Source organism: Tenrec ecaudatus, chromosome 14 (genome assembly GCF_050624435.1).
Source record: "Tenrec ecaudatus isolate mTenEca1 chromosome 14, mTenEca1.hap1, whole genome shotgun sequence".
Lineage (NCBI taxonomy): Eukaryota > Metazoa > Chordata > Mammalia > Afrosoricida > Tenrecidae > Tenrec > Tenrec ecaudatus.
In genome coordinates this window covers 4,929,919-4,946,585 of record NC_134543.1, presented here as the reverse complement: position 1 = coordinate 4,946,585, position 16,667 = coordinate 4,929,919, and the positions used below count along the sequence as shown (strand labels likewise).

The following is a 16,667-nucleotide window of genomic DNA, read 5'->3' as shown; positions in this document are numbered from 1 at the left end:
TGATGAAAGAAAGTTCCGGCACTGAGGAGGGAGGCGGGACCTGTGCTGGACCCCCGAGTGACTGCAAGGCCCAGTCCTAACGGCCCGCAGCCCTCTCTCCCGCAGCCAGTGTCCCCAGGGTGCTGTGCGAGCACGGGGCTGGGAAGAGCTCCTGGGAACCTGGGCCACTGAAGAGAAGCACAGAGAATGAGAGAAACAACGCCAGGGAGGGCCCTGCCACTCTGCAGCGTTGATTGTCCACGCTGTGCCTCAGACCCCTCGGGCCCCAGTGGCTCAGTGGTTAGGTGCTTGGCTGTGACCCAGAAGGAGGGCCTTTGGAAGCACCCCACTGCTCCTCAGAAGGACAAGGTGGCTGCTTCTGCAGGGATGATGGTCCCCGAGAGCCGCCTTGAGCCGGCATCAACTTGACAGCCGTGTATGTGGTGTTGGTGAGGTCTACCATTCTGACACCTGCAACAGGCTCAGCCCAAAGTGGGTGCAGCGTGTGAAGGAAGGCCTGCCTCTGCCTGGAAACCACATCCTCCTCCTGCCATGATGGCCTCTGACTCGGCGCTCGCCGTGCGACCAAGGAGCTGGGAGAAGACCTATTGTGTGGGGCGCCCATTCTGTGCTGGGGACGGGGAGCACGGCCTGGCCTGGAGCTCCATCTGCTCATCACACCCCCTAGGTCCAGGGAAGAGAGCTCATCACACCTGCAGAAGGGATCAAGTCCCCAGCTGGAGCTAAGGGTGGGGTTGGTTGGGGCTTCAGCTTACTGAGAAGTGCCACAGAGGAAAGGTCTGGTGGTTGACTTCTGGAAGGGCCAGCCCAGCCTACCCCACAGAGCTCATGAGCTCATGGTGAGATGGTGTGTTGGGTTTTGGTAGGAGGCATATGCAAGGTCTGGCTCCTCCAGGAAGGCAGGTTAGTTGCCAGGCAGTGCAGTGTGGAGGTGGAGGGTCTCCAAGGGGCTAGAGAACTCGAGCTTGCATGGTCCCTGCATATGTGCTCAGAGGGGCACGTCTCCAAGTCTACCCGGTGAGATGTGGAGCCAGCAAGACTCTGCTGACGAAGGGAACCCTCCCATCACCGGGTTCCATTCTAAGGAGCCCTGGCCTTGGCACACACTCCAACAAATCTGTCTTTGACGAAGAACAGCCAGAAAGCTCCTTAGAGGCCAGGATGATGAGACTCCATCTCACGACCTTTCAGCAGGTGGTGAGGAGAGACCAGTCCCTGGAGAAGGGCATCATGCTTGGTAGAATAGAGAGATAGTGAAAAAATTGGACCCTTGATGAGATGGATGAACACAGTGGCTACATCAATGGGCTCAAACATAACCACCATGCTGAGGGCAGTGCAGGACCGGGCGGCCTTTGGTTCTGTTAGGAACCGACTCCACAGCACCTAACAACCACAACCACAATGGCTGGCGCAGTGGTTAAAGCGCCTGGCTGCTAGCTGAAAGCTCTGTGATGAAACCCCTCGGTCACTGCGAGGGACAGAGAGGCGGAGGCCGGCTTCCAGACAGATGGCAGCCTTGGGGGCATGAGGAGGCGGCTCTGCTCCGTCCCATGGGGGCCACTAGGCATCTCCGGTGTCTCTGTAGTAGCGCGTTTGCATCGCAGCAGAGCTGCTGCCCCAACCAAATCCACCACTGAGTCCATGCTGACTCATGGAGGACCCCCAGTGGGCTTCTGAGATGGTAACTGTTTACCGGAGTTGAAAGCCCAGTCTAGTCTTTCTCCTTAGGAGCTGCTGGTAGTCTTGAACCACCGCCCATGCGGCTCACAGCCCAACTCTCATGACCACGAGGCCACCGGGGTCCTGCTTGCGAATCCTAAGTGGGGTGGTGTTTGAACCCTGGGGACCCACTGCCATAGAGACCGACATGGTGGGAGCCCCGTGGGGGCAGGACACCCGTCAATGCAGGCCCAACTGAATCACACCGTTAGGAAGCCGTCTCCCCCGTGCCAGGAAAGGGGCTGGTCTGAGCATCAAGGTTCAGAGCGGACATCTGCGGCCCGGCCTGCCCGCCCGCCTACCTCGGTCTTGTGCAGCTTCTGGTAGTTTGCGTTCCAGGAGATGAGTTTCCGGTCCTTCCCTCCTCCGGACAGCAGCGTGCCGTCCCTCAGCATACAGAGCGCGAAGATGCCACCCTCGTGGGCTCCTTGTACGGCATAGCTTATTCGGTTTGTCCCTGAACACACCCGGAAAACCACCGTGACTACATCGACAGGGGACCCGGGGGCGCCCCTCTCAAATCCCGTTTCCTCTGCTTTTCCCTTCTTCAAGCAGGGGTCACGGCAGGTGGGGACCTCGCTGTCACAGGAAGTCAGAAAGAGCCCAACTGAGGAGGATGAGGGTCACTTTACAATGAGGGAAACGAGGCCCCTCTGGGCAGAGTGCAGGAGGGTGCCCGAGGCCACATACTTTGAACTTAAGTCCCAGCTCGGCAGCCCTGAAGATGCCCAGCTGCTGCAGTGGTTAGAGCGCTGGGCTGCTGGCCGGAAGGAAGGTGGACAGTTAGACTTCACCACTGATGATGACACCCAACTGGGCCATTCCATTCTGTCCCACAGGGTCACTGAGGGGGGCCACCTGCCCTTGCGAACGGAGAGCCCGGGACAAGGGCCTGACTTGCTCAGCAGCTCAAGTCCCGCCTTTGTGGGACAGGGGTATTGCTCCCCGCACGGGACTGTCTGCGGAGTAAGCAGCCAGGCCCCGAGCAGCAGGGACACTGCACACGTTTTTCTTCCCGGGCTTCACAAGAGCGGGGGAGGCCTGGGGACACGGGCTGGGCTGCTCATGCAGGGCCAGCAGTTCGTGACCACCTGCCACTCAGAGGGAGGAAAATGGGGCTTTCTACTCCCGTCAAGATTTATAGTCTCAGAAACCCACAGGGGGAAGTTCTACTCCATTCTATGGGGTCTCTGTGTGTCAGAAGTGGCCCCGTGGCAGTGGGTTTGGTTTGCAGTAGCTAGAAGATAGTCCCCCACATGGCCCCTGAATGGCCCCAGTTCAGTTTAAGGAGCTCTTAGGTGGGTTGGCCGGGTGGGCGTTGGGCAGCTAACCGCCAGGTTGGTGATGTAAACCCACCACTCGCTCCTTGGGGGAGAGATGAGGCCTGGGAGATGCTATAGAGCAGTGGTTCTCAACCTTCCTACTGCCTCAGCCCTTTCATACAGGTCCTCATGTCGTGGTGACCCCCAACCATAGAATTATTTTCATTGCTACCTCATCACCATCCTTTTGCTACTGTGATGAATTGGGCGACCCCTGTGAAAGGGTCATTCGACCCCCAAAGGGGTCGTGACCACCGCTGCTACAGAGGGTCAGTAAGAGTCAGAAGGACTCAGTGCATTGGTTTGGGAATCACGCGCATTACAATGGTTTTGCCGTCTTGCTCCGTACAATACAGGGGCAGCAAAGAAGAGGTGGATCCCTTGACAAGATGGATTGACACCATGGCTGCAATGATGGGCTCAAATATGACAAGGGTTGTGAGGGATGGCATAGGCCCGGGCAGTGTTTTATTCTGTTGTGCACAGGGTCCCCGTGAGCTGGAACCAACCTACGGCACCTAACCATATACCAACAGGTGGCATTGTTGATAAGAGTTGGACTGCTGACCGCAACCCCGCCAGTTGCTCTTTGGGAGAGAATTGAGGTTATCTGCCCCATAATGATCTGCAGCCTTGGAAACCCAATATGGGTCTCTATGAGTTGGAATGGTGCCGGTGAAGAACACTGAGAGTACCCCGGACTGCCCAAAGATCCAACAAATCTGTCTGGGAAGAAGTACAGCCAGCATGCTCCTTAGAGGCAAGGATGGCAAGACTTTGTCTCAGGTACTTTAGAAATGTTGTCAGGAGAGAGTAGTCCCTGGAGAAGGACATCATGTTTGGTCAAATAGAGAGGCCACGAAACAGAAGGCCCTCAACAAGACGGATGGACACAGTGGCTGCGCCGACGGGCTCCAACAGAAGAACAACTGTGAGGCGGAGCAGGACTGGGCCGAGTCTCCTTTGGGCGCACCTAGGGCCGCGGGGGTCGGAACCACTCGATGCACCTAACAGCAGCATCAGGAGTTGGATGGAATGGACCTGATGGCAGTGGGTTGAGGTGGCACAGTGGGAGAAGTGTGGGCCTGCTAACCACCAGCTGGACAGTTCAAACCCACCAGCCTCTCGGAGAGAGAAAGATGAGGTTGTTGGCTCCCACGAATATTCCCAGTCTCAGAACCTCTGCATAGTGTTATAATGAGTCAGAATCAACTTGACAGCAATGATTATGTTGGGTATCCAGATTCAGTTTAAAATAAGGTGTAAAAATACCTAATCAACTCACTCCACAGGGCTCTGAGTACGGGCAAATACGGCACCAGGTGGAAATGCTTTTAAATTGGTTATAGATTTAAGAAGCAATGGCTGTATTACATATTAGAATCTATGGTTCCTGCATAAATCTGTATAAATCACAGTGTGATGCACTCTGTTGGGACATAAATCTATTAAAACCAAACTCCCTGCCATCGAGTCGGTTCTGGCTCCAGCGGACCCCACAGATAGTGACAGAGTAGAGCCCTTTGTGCTCCTCAAGGTGTAAGTCTTTACAACAGGAGCAGAAAGCCTCATCTTCCTCCCACAGAGCTGCGGGTGGGCTTGAACTGCTGACTTTGTGGTTAGCTGCCCAACATGCAGCCTACTGTGCCTCCAGCCAGTGCTCCTATAAAATACATTAGGATCTTTCAACCGCAAAACCACTGCTGTGCAGCTGTCTCCAAGGGCAACCTACTGCCACTTGGTTGTTCTGCCCCATACTGACCCTATGCAGGGTCCCCCTTACTCTCACTGTCCTTAAGTCAGTGCTGACTCACAGACCCCATAGGATGGGGTACAACTGCCCCTGTGGGTTCTTTACAGGAGCAGAGAGCCTCCTCGTCCTTCCTCAGAGTGGCTGGTGGTTCCAAACTGCTCACCCTGCAGTTAGAACCCCCACGTATAACCACTACTCTGCCAAGGACCCTCTGCACAAACGTTTGTGAATCTTCACAGGAGCAGACAGCCTCATCTTTTTCCCAAGGAGCTCCTGGTGGGCTAGAACAGCCAACCTTGGGGTTAGCATTGCATCTCTTATCCGACAGCTTCGCCAGGGCTCCTCAGCACTTCACACATGCCTGCTCGATGCCACGTGCGTCAGAGACATCGTCCCAGGGTCTGAGAGGTGGACCCCAAGCCAAACTCACTGCCATCGAGTCCATGCCAGCTCAGTGACCCTACAGGACAGAGCAGAACTGTCCCCAGTGAGTTTCTGAGATCGCCACTCTTTACAGGAGCAGAGAGCCTCATCATTCTCCCTCGGAGTGGCTGGCGGATTCCAACTGCTGACCTTATGACTAGCAGCCCAACGTGTAACCCCCTCCACCCCCAGGCCTCCTGTCTAACCCACAGCTGTGTAGTTCTACTCTGTCGTCCGGGGTCGCGATGGGTGGGAATCGTCAGTGGCTTTATTAGGAGAGCTATGGAAAGCGATGACGAAAGTGTAGCTATTGATGATGTCGTCACCTGTACGACAGGGTAGAACGACCCCTGGGGTCTCCAGGGTTGTCGCCTTTAAGGAGGCAGACAGCCTCCTTGTTCTCCTGCAGAGCGGCTGGTGGACTTGAACTGCTGACTTTTCAGTTCACGGCGCCTCCAGGCCTATTCATAAGACCCATGACTCCCGCTCTTCTTCCTCCGGCCCCTCACGTTCTAGCTTTGTGGTTTTGGGGCCGCACACACGCCTGCACACCCCCACCCCCACCTTTGGTGTCACAGGGCATGTTCACGGAACGCCTGGCTGACCTCCCGCCTTGTCACCAAACCTGTTTTGGGGACCGGAGTCTGGTTCGTTACCTTTTCCCCACACTAAGATGTTGCCACTCGAGTCGCCAGTAATGGTGTCGCCGTTCTCGGAGAAGGTCACGCAGAGGACAAACTTGGGCTTCTCTTGTTTCTGCACAGGGTTACAAACGCAGACACGGCGTCAGGATGACCTCTGCTAGGTGCCACGGGCCCTTCCTTGGCCATGGCACCTTGACTTTCGCACTCCCTGACCACCTGCCTCCTCCCACGCTCCCCCTTCCCTGGCCGTCCTCTTCCTTGGCATTACTACTGTCACCCTAAAGACAGGGGGGCTCCCCAGCCAGGCCAGAGACCCCGGGGCTGGTCTTCCTCACCATACGCCCAGCTGTCTCCCCACAGCGACCAATGAAGACAGGGGTGCTTCAAACTCCCTTTACCCCACGCTGACCGCCCGTTGGGTTGGCGAGGAAGGAGACCAAAGGCAGGGCCACTGAGCGTTACCTCGAACAGCCCCTGCTTCTTGATGAGGGAGCTGCCGTCCAGGGTCCAGAAGTAGAGGTGGGACTTTCCGCAGGTGACGATGACGTTGGTGTCGGTGGGATGGAAGTCCGCGGCAAACACGGCTTCGTTAGAGCACTTGGAAAACAGCGGGACCAGAGGCCACGGGTCACTTAAGAGGGTGAAGGAAACCCGAAAAGCCTGAACCTTAGACAGACCACGAGCCCACCCATGCCCAGCTGGGAGAGCTTTTTGCTTTCCACACTGAACTCAGCCCCTCGCCATGGGTGTCCATCTGGGTGGCACAAATGCCCATCTCTCCATGCTGCTATGCCTCTTTCTGCCTGCCTACCGGGCACTGGGCACTGGATAAGGAAGGCCGGGGAGGTCTGATGAGTCACAAGGTGGTGCTGGTGAGAAATCCTGAGAGGACCGCCAATGGCCAAGGGACCAACAGATCCGACTCGTAAGAAGTACAACCAGAAGGCTCCTTAGAAGCCAGGGCAGTGAGGCTTCATCTCACGGACTATGGACGTGTTGTCAGGAGAGACCGATCCTGGAGAAGGACATCCTGCTTGGTAAAGTGGAGGGGCAGTGAAAGAGAGGAGGGCCCTTGAGATGGGCGGACACAGGGGCTATCACAAGGGGCTCGGGCTTACGAGCAATTGTGAGGCTGGGCGGGGCTTTGCTCGGTTGTACACAGGGTCTCGCGCGGTGAGACGGAACTGACTCGCAGGCACCTAAACGGATTGAGCAGTAAGGCCGGCACCCCACGTCCTCACAGACAGACACCTGGGAGTTTGGGCCCAGGCCGCTGCAAAGAGTGACAAGCGCACTTGATTTTCAGGTTCCCAGAACATATAAAAGTTAGGTCTATCCATTTGTGGTCTAGGAGGCGTGCCAGGGCATCACGAATGAGTTTGAGATACTGAGAGAGTGGCAGCCAGGTGGGGGACACAGACAGGGAGCGTGTGATGCCGTGGGAAAAACGGCCTCAGCCGACCTGCCTGACCACACATCTCCCGCTGATGAGAAGCCCAGTAGCCACAAGGCGCAAGAATGGGACGCACCCGGAGACGCTGGTGCCCACACGTGTCACAGGCGGGCGAAAAGCTAGCTGTGGGCAGAGAGGACACCATCAAGACCCTTTCCAGGCCACTCCTGGGGAGGGCGAGGCAGGATCGGGTCCACGTGACTGAGCATGTTCTATCCGTGGGCGGCATTTTTAAGGTCAGGGCGGAAGACACTTGTGCACCCTCTTGAGACCGGAGTGTCTGTAAATAGCAGGCTTATCTAGGGCGCAGCTGACGGCTCGAGGCCGCCTGCTAAGCACTGCTCAAAGAGGACTCTATTTTTATGATAGGAAGCGAAGCGCTTCTGCTCGTCAGCCTTCTGAGGGGCTTTCTCGCCACCGACCTATCGCTAAGGGCCCCAAAAGCCAGAGCAGGGCTGGCTACCTAATAAGACATCTTAATGGCATTTCAACATCTGTGCAAACCAACATACATTCCAAAACCGTTCTGTACATCTGACTGTACATCTTGTGCCAATGTAGCCCTGTGAACCCTACACTTAAAAATACCAAGAGCACTCCTTTTCCAAGCTGGCGGGGAGGGGGGAGTGCGCATAATGTAATGGTTACTATTAGGTAACTTAAACTTCCTCAAGTTTCTGGTCAAAACCCTGCCCTTAGGGGTGAGACCAGCCCGGAGGGCCCCAGCTGGCTGGCGTCCGGGCAATCAAACATGGGCCAGTGTACTCAGAAAGTGGGCCAACCACTGAGGGGTGCTGGGAGGGACCCATCCTCTGCAGCAGAGACACGGGGGTCCGGGGTGGGATGTCAGGGCTCTTTAGAGACTCGGCAGGCACTTTGCAGATCCACCGCAATGGACCAGTGGCCTGCGCTCGTCTTTTCTGAACCCACTCTGCTGTGGACACCTCCCACTCCCCGTGCTGGCTGGCTGCAGCGGCCTTCCACCCCAGCCCTCAGCCTGAGAGGACCCAAGTATGAGCCCCTACCACCGGCAGCGAACACGATGGCAGTGCCAGGGGCTGCCTTGTCTCTGTGGGATGCACGAGTCAAAGGAAAAAGATGAATGAGAGGTAGTGTCTGTCAGAGGAGGGGGGAAGAAACCTCCCAGCCCTTGTGGGAAACCTTACGAAGGAGGGGCTGGAGGTCTGGGGTGGGGTGCTCATGTCTGAGGGCTAGAGGTGGGGGTGTGGGCTTACTGGGAAGAATGAGAAAGGAGGCCAGGACCGGCCAGAAGGGGAGGTGGGTGGACTGCAGCTAGAGTGGGGAACGTCAGTACAAACAATCATGTCATTGAGAATGAGGGGAGGGCAGAGCGGGGATCCAAAGCCCATCTGTAGACAATTGGACATCCCCTTACAGAAGGGTCTCAGGGAGGAGACAAACCAGTCAGGGTGTGGTGTAGCAACGAAGAAACATACAACTTTCCTCTAGTTCTCTAATGCTTCTTCCCCCCCACTATCATGCCCCAATTCTACCTTACAAATCCGACTAGACCAGAGCATGTACACGGATTCAGATAAGAGCTTGAAACACAGGGAATCCAGGACAGATGATCCCCCTCAGGACCAATCATGAGATTAGCGATACCAGGAGGATAAGGGGAAGGTGGGGGGAGAAAGGGGAAACCGATCACAATGATCTACATAGAACCCCCTCCCAAGGGGACAGACAACAGAAAAGTGGGTGAAGGGAGACAGCAGTCAGTGTAAGATATGAAAAAAATTTATAAAATATCAGGGGTTCATGAGGAGCTGATACCAAGGGCTCAAGTCGAAAGAAAATGTTTTGAGAATGATCATGGCAACAAATGTACAAATGTGCTGGACACAATGGATGGATGTGTGGATTGTGGTAAGAGTTGCATGAGCCCCCAATAAAATGATTTTTAAAAAAAGAAAAAAAGACTGGGTAATGTGGGTGTATGTGTGTGTGTGAGAAGGAGAGACCTTCACGTCAGCCAGTCTCCCCTCCTTCTGCCACTCCCACACGGACAGCACGTGGTCGTTGGAGTCGTCCACAGCGCACAGGTTGCTCCCTCCATTCTGGAAAGCAAGGTGAGATAGTTAACGTTTATTGTGCCAACCTGGCTGATGAACACATGTGGGATTGATTGAAGGGAGGAGAGATGAATGGCTCGGCGAGCCTCACCTCTCTTGCCTCTTGCTCTTTGATCATCGGACCAGTGTGCGGCTGCCTTGCTTGTTCTGTGCCTCCATTTGCGAGCTACACTACCTGTGGGACACCCAACCCGTGGACTGTGTCGCTGTAATTTGAGATTCCTTCAACACCTAATTCACCATAGTATTGGGATTTACACCTCTTGAGCTGGGGACTGTTGGACCCTGTCATCTGGCTGACTGTTGGTGAGTTGCCTTGCTGTGTCCTGCCTGTAGCTGGATAGCCTGAATTGCTCTATGGAGGACTACCTGGCGGCCCTCAAGACTTGAAGGACTGCCAGTGTCTCACAACTGTCTCAGGGGAGTGAGTTGCACTGAGCCATTTGTACTGCTTTATAATTTAATGAACTGTTTATTTCTTATGTTATCTATCTATCTCTCTATCTGTATAAATATATATAAAATCATTAGTGTTCTGGTTTTGTTTCTCTAGAGAACCCTGTCTAACACAGAAGGGGACCACCTTTGAGAAGACAATGGCCAGGTCGGGGTGAGCACCCCATTCACCTCACGCTCCACAAAGAGCCCTGCGTTGGGGTACGGAGAATTCATCCAGTCAGGCTTGCCTACATGGGAGGAGCCAGGGCAGAAGGAGGGACTCCAGGGGCACCAGAGCCTGCACGGGAGACAGGGTCCTGTGGGACTGTCAGCGCCTGTGCCCTGGGACCCTGTGGGGGGCAGGTGCCGTTTGGCCTGTGACCACGACCATGGGTGAGTGATGTCACATTCCGGAGGCTGAGGATGTGTGAGGTCGGATCTGGGGAGTTCCACACCCCGCAGGGCCCTGGGCCAGCCTGGGGCTGAGGGGAGCAGGGGGAGTCAGGGCCAGAGTGAGAGCACCACTTGGGGACAGTGTGACCATGCCCTGGGAGGGGACAGAGTGCTCCACAGAGCACGGATGGGGAGACTTCTCACGTACTTTGGACGTGTCCTCAGGAGAGGCCGGTCCCTGGAGAAGGACACCGTGCTGGGTAGAGTGGAGGGGCAGTGAGAAAGAGGCAGGCCCTCCACAAGATGGTTGGACACAGGGGCTGCCACCAGGGGCTCAGGCATGGGCGCAATGGTGAGCTGGTGCAGGGTGAGGCGGGGTTTTGTTCTGTCTTGCGCTGGGCCGCTATGAGTCGGCACACACTCCACAGCCCCTAATCACAGCAGGGTTTCTTGCCCTCCCCCAGCACCACGCTGGCAGTGGCTGGTCACGTCGATGGGGGGGTGTGGTATCCCCAAGGGGGCATGCGCCACCTCCGGATGGCGGGGCCTGGGGAGCAGGAACCTCCTCGCATTCCAGTCTATACACGCACCCCCTAGTTCTTGAGGGGGTTAGCCCCTTGGTTGTGTCCCTGCAGACCCCCACCGGCTCATGCTTACTGATTTTGAGAACGCAATGCAGGTGACAGCTCGGTCAAAGAAGCCGGCTCCGAGGACGTGCAGCGTGTTCAGCGACACGGAGTCCCAGACGCGCACGTGCGGGAGCAGTTGCTGTTGAGAAAAACGCCACCGTCAGTTGCAGCGGTGACACGTGTCAATCTCTACCTGGAAGCAGAACACAGGACCCGAGCCGCCCTTGTGCCCTTGCCAAAGGCCAGCGCTTTTCTGCCCTTGCGGTGCCTGCTGCCACCATGCGTGCTGTGTTCTTCGGGAGCTGCCCTATGTCAGGCTGATGGTGCTGACATTCGGGAGCCCTGGTGGTGCAGTGCTCACCCACTGGGCAGCTACCTGCATGGCCAGTAGTTCAAGACCACCAGCCAGCTCTGCGGGAGAGACGCGGCTTTCTACACCCACAGAGAATGACAGTCTGGGAGACCCACAGGGGCAGTCCTACCCTGTCCTACGGGGTATAAATCCACACATAAAATCTACATATGCTCACACCATATAATGTAACTCAAATAGCTTGGTGAGGCCAGCGGATGATTCAGAATAAAACTAGGGGAAGATGTTCTATTTCTATGCATTGAAATAAAGATCGCGCTGCCGTAGCATTGATCGTGACTCCGAGCGAGCGACCCTGCTTCTGTGGGTTTCCGGGGCAGTAAATCTTGGTGAGAACCGAAAGCCTCATCTTCCTCCCACAGCGTGACTGGTGGGTTTGAACTGCCGGTCTTGTAGTTAGCAGCCTGATGTATTACCCACTAGCCTACCTCAAGGGTAACAGTTCAAAGCCACCAGCAGTTCCGAGGGAGAAAGAGGAAGCTTTCGACTCCCCCAGAGAATTACAGTCTTGGAAACCCACCAGGGCATGTCTACTCTGTCCTGCAGAGGTCGCTGTGAGTCGGCATCGACTGCAGGGCAGTGAGAGTGGGTGTAATTGATTCCTGCTACCTCTTTTCCCCGGGTAAGACTTTAATGAAAAATAGCGTCCATGACTACAGAAAACGCAACAGGTGAACACGACGGGCAACGGGCTCAGAGAGAGCCACAATGACCACGAGGCTGCTGCGGTGTCACTCGGTTGTACACAGGGTCACGGTGAGTCGCAACCCGCGCCCTACCACCGGATGACAACGATAACGTCGTTAAACGATTTCCGGAAAGACGGTAGCTCTGTGCTTTCTTAAAGACAAGAAGAAGAAAAAATTTAATCCAGGACTGTGATATGCTGTACAGTAAGTAATAAGGTTTGTCAAGTTGTCCTCCAAAGTCACCAAGAATTCTAAATGAGACATAAGGACAGGAAGAGGAGGTAGGTGATGGCGGGAGGCCTGCTGGCACAGGGGCCGATGCGCTCGGCTCCTATCCAGAAGGCTGGCGGTTTGAACCCCTGTAGCCGCTTCGTGGGAGGAAGCTGAGACAGTCTGCTTCCATGAAGACACCAGCCTCGGAAACCCCTCTGTCGGAGCAGACCCAGGGGCTTTGCTTTGGGCTGGCTGGGAAATGCAAGACCCGTTTCTAATTGCTCTGGGACTCAACCATGCACTGACATCCGCTAGTCCCCTGCCTGATCCTCAGAGCACAAGAGCACGTCTTGCGAAGTGCCTCCGGAACTTGTGCTGACCTCGCAGCTGACAGAGAGCAACTCCCTGGGCGGAGAGGGCCGCTCTCAGGTCCCGTCCAGAGGTGCTATCTCTTATCCTGATGTTGGTGGACCCGGGCAGTTTACAGTTGACTACTGAGCTAAGTGTTGCAGGATTGAGCAGATCCTCAGGCGAGAACAAGGCCGTCTGCACACACTGATGGGCGCTCAGGTGGCTTCTATGATCACTCCAAGAGTCTGTGACTTTCCATTCAAATCATCTAGGGAGGGAGCCATTCCGGAAAAAGTACGACCAGAGTGCTCCTTAGAGGAAAGATGGCAAGACCGGGGCTCACATACTTCGGACATGCGGTCAGCAGAGACCAGCCCCTGGAGAAGGACATCAAGCTGGGTAAAGTAGAGGGGCAGCGACAGAGAGGAAGGCCCTCAGGGAGGCGGACCGACACAGTGGATGCGACAAGGGGCTCCAATGAGAACAGCGGCTGGGAGGAGGGCGGAGGACCAGGCGGTGTTTCGTGCTGTCGGACAGTGGGTCGCTGTGTGTCGGGCTGGACGTGACGGCTCCTAACCACAAGGAGGGATTCAGAAGGACCCAGGTCCTCTAATGATATCCAGGCAGGCGGATCTACCAGCCAGACATTGCTTTCGGGCCACCAGCTCATAAGAAAAATATGAAGAAAAAAAAAAAAGGCGGAAGACAACTCACTTTCCCATCCTTCGATGTACCTGCCACTTGTCCTGTTGCTATGGTGATCCTGTCAGGATGAACCGCTAGGCTGAAAAAGAGGAGGGTGAGGTGGGGAAGAAAAGGCTGTTTACACAAAAATAAGACTGGCATCCCTTTCAAGGTAAGCGCTCCTCTCCCCTGGACCACACCTCATCAAGTGCGACCTTTGAACTCGGTCACAGCCATGCTCGCCCTCCCGAGCAGGGCTCGGGACTGAGGCCCCAGCAAGGAGTTTGTGTTTGCTGCTGTGCTGTAGCCTGGGAACTGGTGGGCACAGAAGGCAGAGAAGCCATGTCCCCAGAGAGGCCCCTTCTGTGACGGCCCGGCGGTTCGGCGTCGCCCACTGGCAGGCGGGGGTGGGGACTCACCACTTGACGTCGTCGTTGTGGCCGGTGTAGTGCCGCTGCAGCTGCTCCTCCACGTTGTACAGCACGACCACCGACGCGATGAAGTACACCGTCTCCCCCGTGGGGAGCAGGTACAGGTTGTTCCGGCAGTCTCGGCCCCGGTACCCGTAGCTTGGAGCGCGCGTCAAGACAAAACCTGTTCCTTTTCGCGAATAGCCGAGAGGCCGCCTGCATCGCTCCACGGGTGCAGTCCAGGGGCTGTGTGCCACGGCTGCTACAATCCGTGGCACTCGTTAAAGTCACAGCCAGCTATACTCTGCCAATGCCACGCACACCTGCCCTGATGGCCCCCAGTTTGAAACCACCAGCCTCTCGGTCTTGGAAACACACTGGCAGTTCCACCCACCTCTAGGGTCGCTCCGGGCCGGCATCGACTCGAGGGCAGTGAGCCTGGTTTATCGTGATGTGTATTTCTGTTTATGTTGTTGCTAGGTGCCGTCGAGTCGGTGCTGGCCCATAGCGACCCCGTGCACATCAGACTGAAACATTGCCCGGTCCTGCCCCGTCTTTACAATTGTTCCTATGTCGGAGCCCACCATGTCAATCCACCGTGCTGAGGACCTTCCTCTTCTTACACACGCACGCACACACACACACAGCCCTGGTGGTATAGTGGGCCAGGCACTGGGCTGCTAACCACAGGGTGAGCAGTTCAAAACCACCAGTCATTCTATGTGAGAAAGATAAGACTTTCTACTCCCGTAGAGAATTGCGGTCTCAGGAAATGACAGGGCAGTTCTATGCTGTCCTGAGGGGTTACCACGACTCAGAATCTACCTAATGGCAGCGAAACAACAAGAATTGCTCACGGAACTTACTCTTGAAAAAATAAAAGTAGTTATAGCTCACAGATTAGTCTGAAGATACCTGACTAGAAATCCTTTGAGGAGTCCTTCAAGACTGTGGCACCGTGGAATACTGCGCTGCTAAGCCCATGGACAGGAGTTTAAAACCACCAGAGTTGCTCGTGAAGAAGAGGACGGTTTTTACTTCTGTCAAGAGTTACGGCCTCAAAACCCCCCAGAGACAGTTCTTCTCCGGCCTGTAGGGTCTCTGAGAGCCAGAATGTACTCATGTCAGAAAGTGTGAGAAGTTGTCGTGAAACAGATTTCCTAAGAATGCTGGAATATTCTGCTAAAAGAAAAAGACAGAGGTTCTCCCTTTTTCTTGTCTGCTGCTTCTCTGCTACACTCCTCTCTAGTTCCTACACTACCTGCTCAGACCTGTTTAACCGACATAAAAGCCCATGGATTCTCCCTTTTGAGGCCCTGGTCTTGAGAGGGGGGGAGGGAGTGGCTCTGAACTCGGATCAGGGGAGGGATGGAGATACTGGAGTCTTCCATCTTTCAACTCCTCAAGTGGCCCTCCCCTCGAAACAGATTCCCAGCCTGGGGCTGCAGGTGGCATGTCCCTGGGCCCCCCAGAGCCACTGTGCCTGCTCCCAGCATCACAAGGGGAAATGCGTTGGCTTTTGTGGTCGTTACATCATCTGGTGCCAATTTGCGACTTGAGAGGATTAAGAGTGAAGGGGTGGAGTCTAGTCTGTCAATCAGGTCATAGCCAATGGGGCCTCTGTGTGGGCATGGGCTTCTCCTGAGAATTCTGGGAACTCTGGCATTTTTCCTCCTTGGAGCTGGGAGACACATGTTCTCTGTGCTCACTCCGTGAGAGATGCTCTACTGACGAGACACATGGCACTACACCCTGGGAGCTGGAGAAGCCACATGGACCTGCCCTGATGCAACCAGACCCCTGGAGCCAGAGAAGCCACGGAGAGACCCCTGTCAGCACTGAGATGCTTATGATGCCACTGGATCTACAAGACTTCCAACCCCCTGGCCTGTGATCCTCCTGCATTTAGCATCATTGCATGTGTTTCATGAGTCTGAAGAGGACTTTATAGATTGGTATTGGACCTATGGGCTAATACTGGACTTATGGACTTGATCTGGACTGGGCTGGGACGTTTTACCAATATTCAATTGCTCTTGTATATAAACCTCTTTCTCATACACATGTGTCTCCCTGGATTTGTTTCTCTAGACTACTTGGACTTATTCTAGTTTGTAGCTCATATAGCTGGTTTGGAAAACACAAGATCCATCCACTAGATCATTTCCATGATTAACCACATTCCAAGAAAATCGCCAGGCTTTCACATTTCTTCTAGCAGGGGCTTCAAAGAGCTCAAGGGGAAAAAAAAAACCTGAATAAAAAGATAATGGAACTTTTCCCATGAAGTTTCCCCCGTCCACACCACTCAATTCAGCAATTCTGTCGCATGAAACAGGTGGGCAATCACCACAATCAATGTCAGGACACTTCTTCCTCAGCCTCATCGCTGGCAGCTCCCCACTTCCCCCAACCTCGCCTGCCACGCCCCTAGGTAACTGTAAATCCAGTTACAGTCTCTACAGTTTCTGCCTATCGTGCATGTCATGTACTGAAGGTCATACAAAGCACAAACAAGAAACCAATAACCCAGACCAACACGACAAAACAGAGAAAAACCGCCATTGCAAAGAAAACAGAAAACACTAACGAGCAGTCGATATTAAGGGCTCAAGTAGAAGGCAAATGTTTTGAGAATGATGATGGCAACAAATGTACATATGCGCTTGACACAATGGATGTATGCATGGGTTGTGATAAGAATTGTACGAGCCCCCGATAAAATGATTTAAAAAAAACCAAACTGAAACAACTTAAAACTGGGTCCAAGGGTAGATAAAAAAGGAGATCAAAGATGATAAGGTTTTACATTTAACTCAACAACTCACTGCCCTCGAGTCAATTCCGACTCCTGGCGACTCTACTACCTCTGCTGAAATGGACTTTACAACACTGTCTGTCTGATTTCAAGGCCGTCACCTCCCCGGATGGTGGTCAGAGCTATCCATCAGCGGTTCAGTCCACGTGGGGACCCTGCAAGTAGAGTTTGGGCTTCCACTGTCATCCATAACCTTGTGAAAACCAAAGGTTCAGCATTGAAGCTCTGCTACAGTTCCCTCCTCCAGATTTGGATT

The 16,667-nt window shown here is 54.7% G+C and overlaps 1 protein-coding gene across 1 annotated transcript in view; it reads right to left on the bottom strand.

Moving 5' to 3' along the window:
* EML1 (EMAP like 1) overlaps positions 1 to 16,667 on the bottom strand; it is a 121,629-nt gene that overhangs the window by 14,193 nt on the left and 90,769 nt on the right. The window contains exons 7-13 of the mRNA XM_075531969.1: positions 13,603 to 13,752; positions 13,214 to 13,283; positions 10,902 to 11,012; positions 9,303 to 9,398; positions 6,327 to 6,461; positions 5,877 to 5,976; positions 2,025 to 2,179 (exon numbers count right to left, since the gene is read on the bottom strand). Coding sequence (XP_075388084.1) covers positions 2,025 to 2,179; positions 5,877 to 5,976; positions 6,327 to 6,461; positions 9,303 to 9,398; positions 10,902 to 11,012; positions 13,214 to 13,283; positions 13,603 to 13,752 — 817 coding nt within the window. The remainder of the gene's footprint in view (positions 1 to 2,024; positions 2,180 to 5,876; positions 5,977 to 6,326; positions 6,462 to 9,302; positions 9,399 to 10,901; positions 11,013 to 13,213; positions 13,284 to 13,602; positions 13,753 to 16,667) is intronic.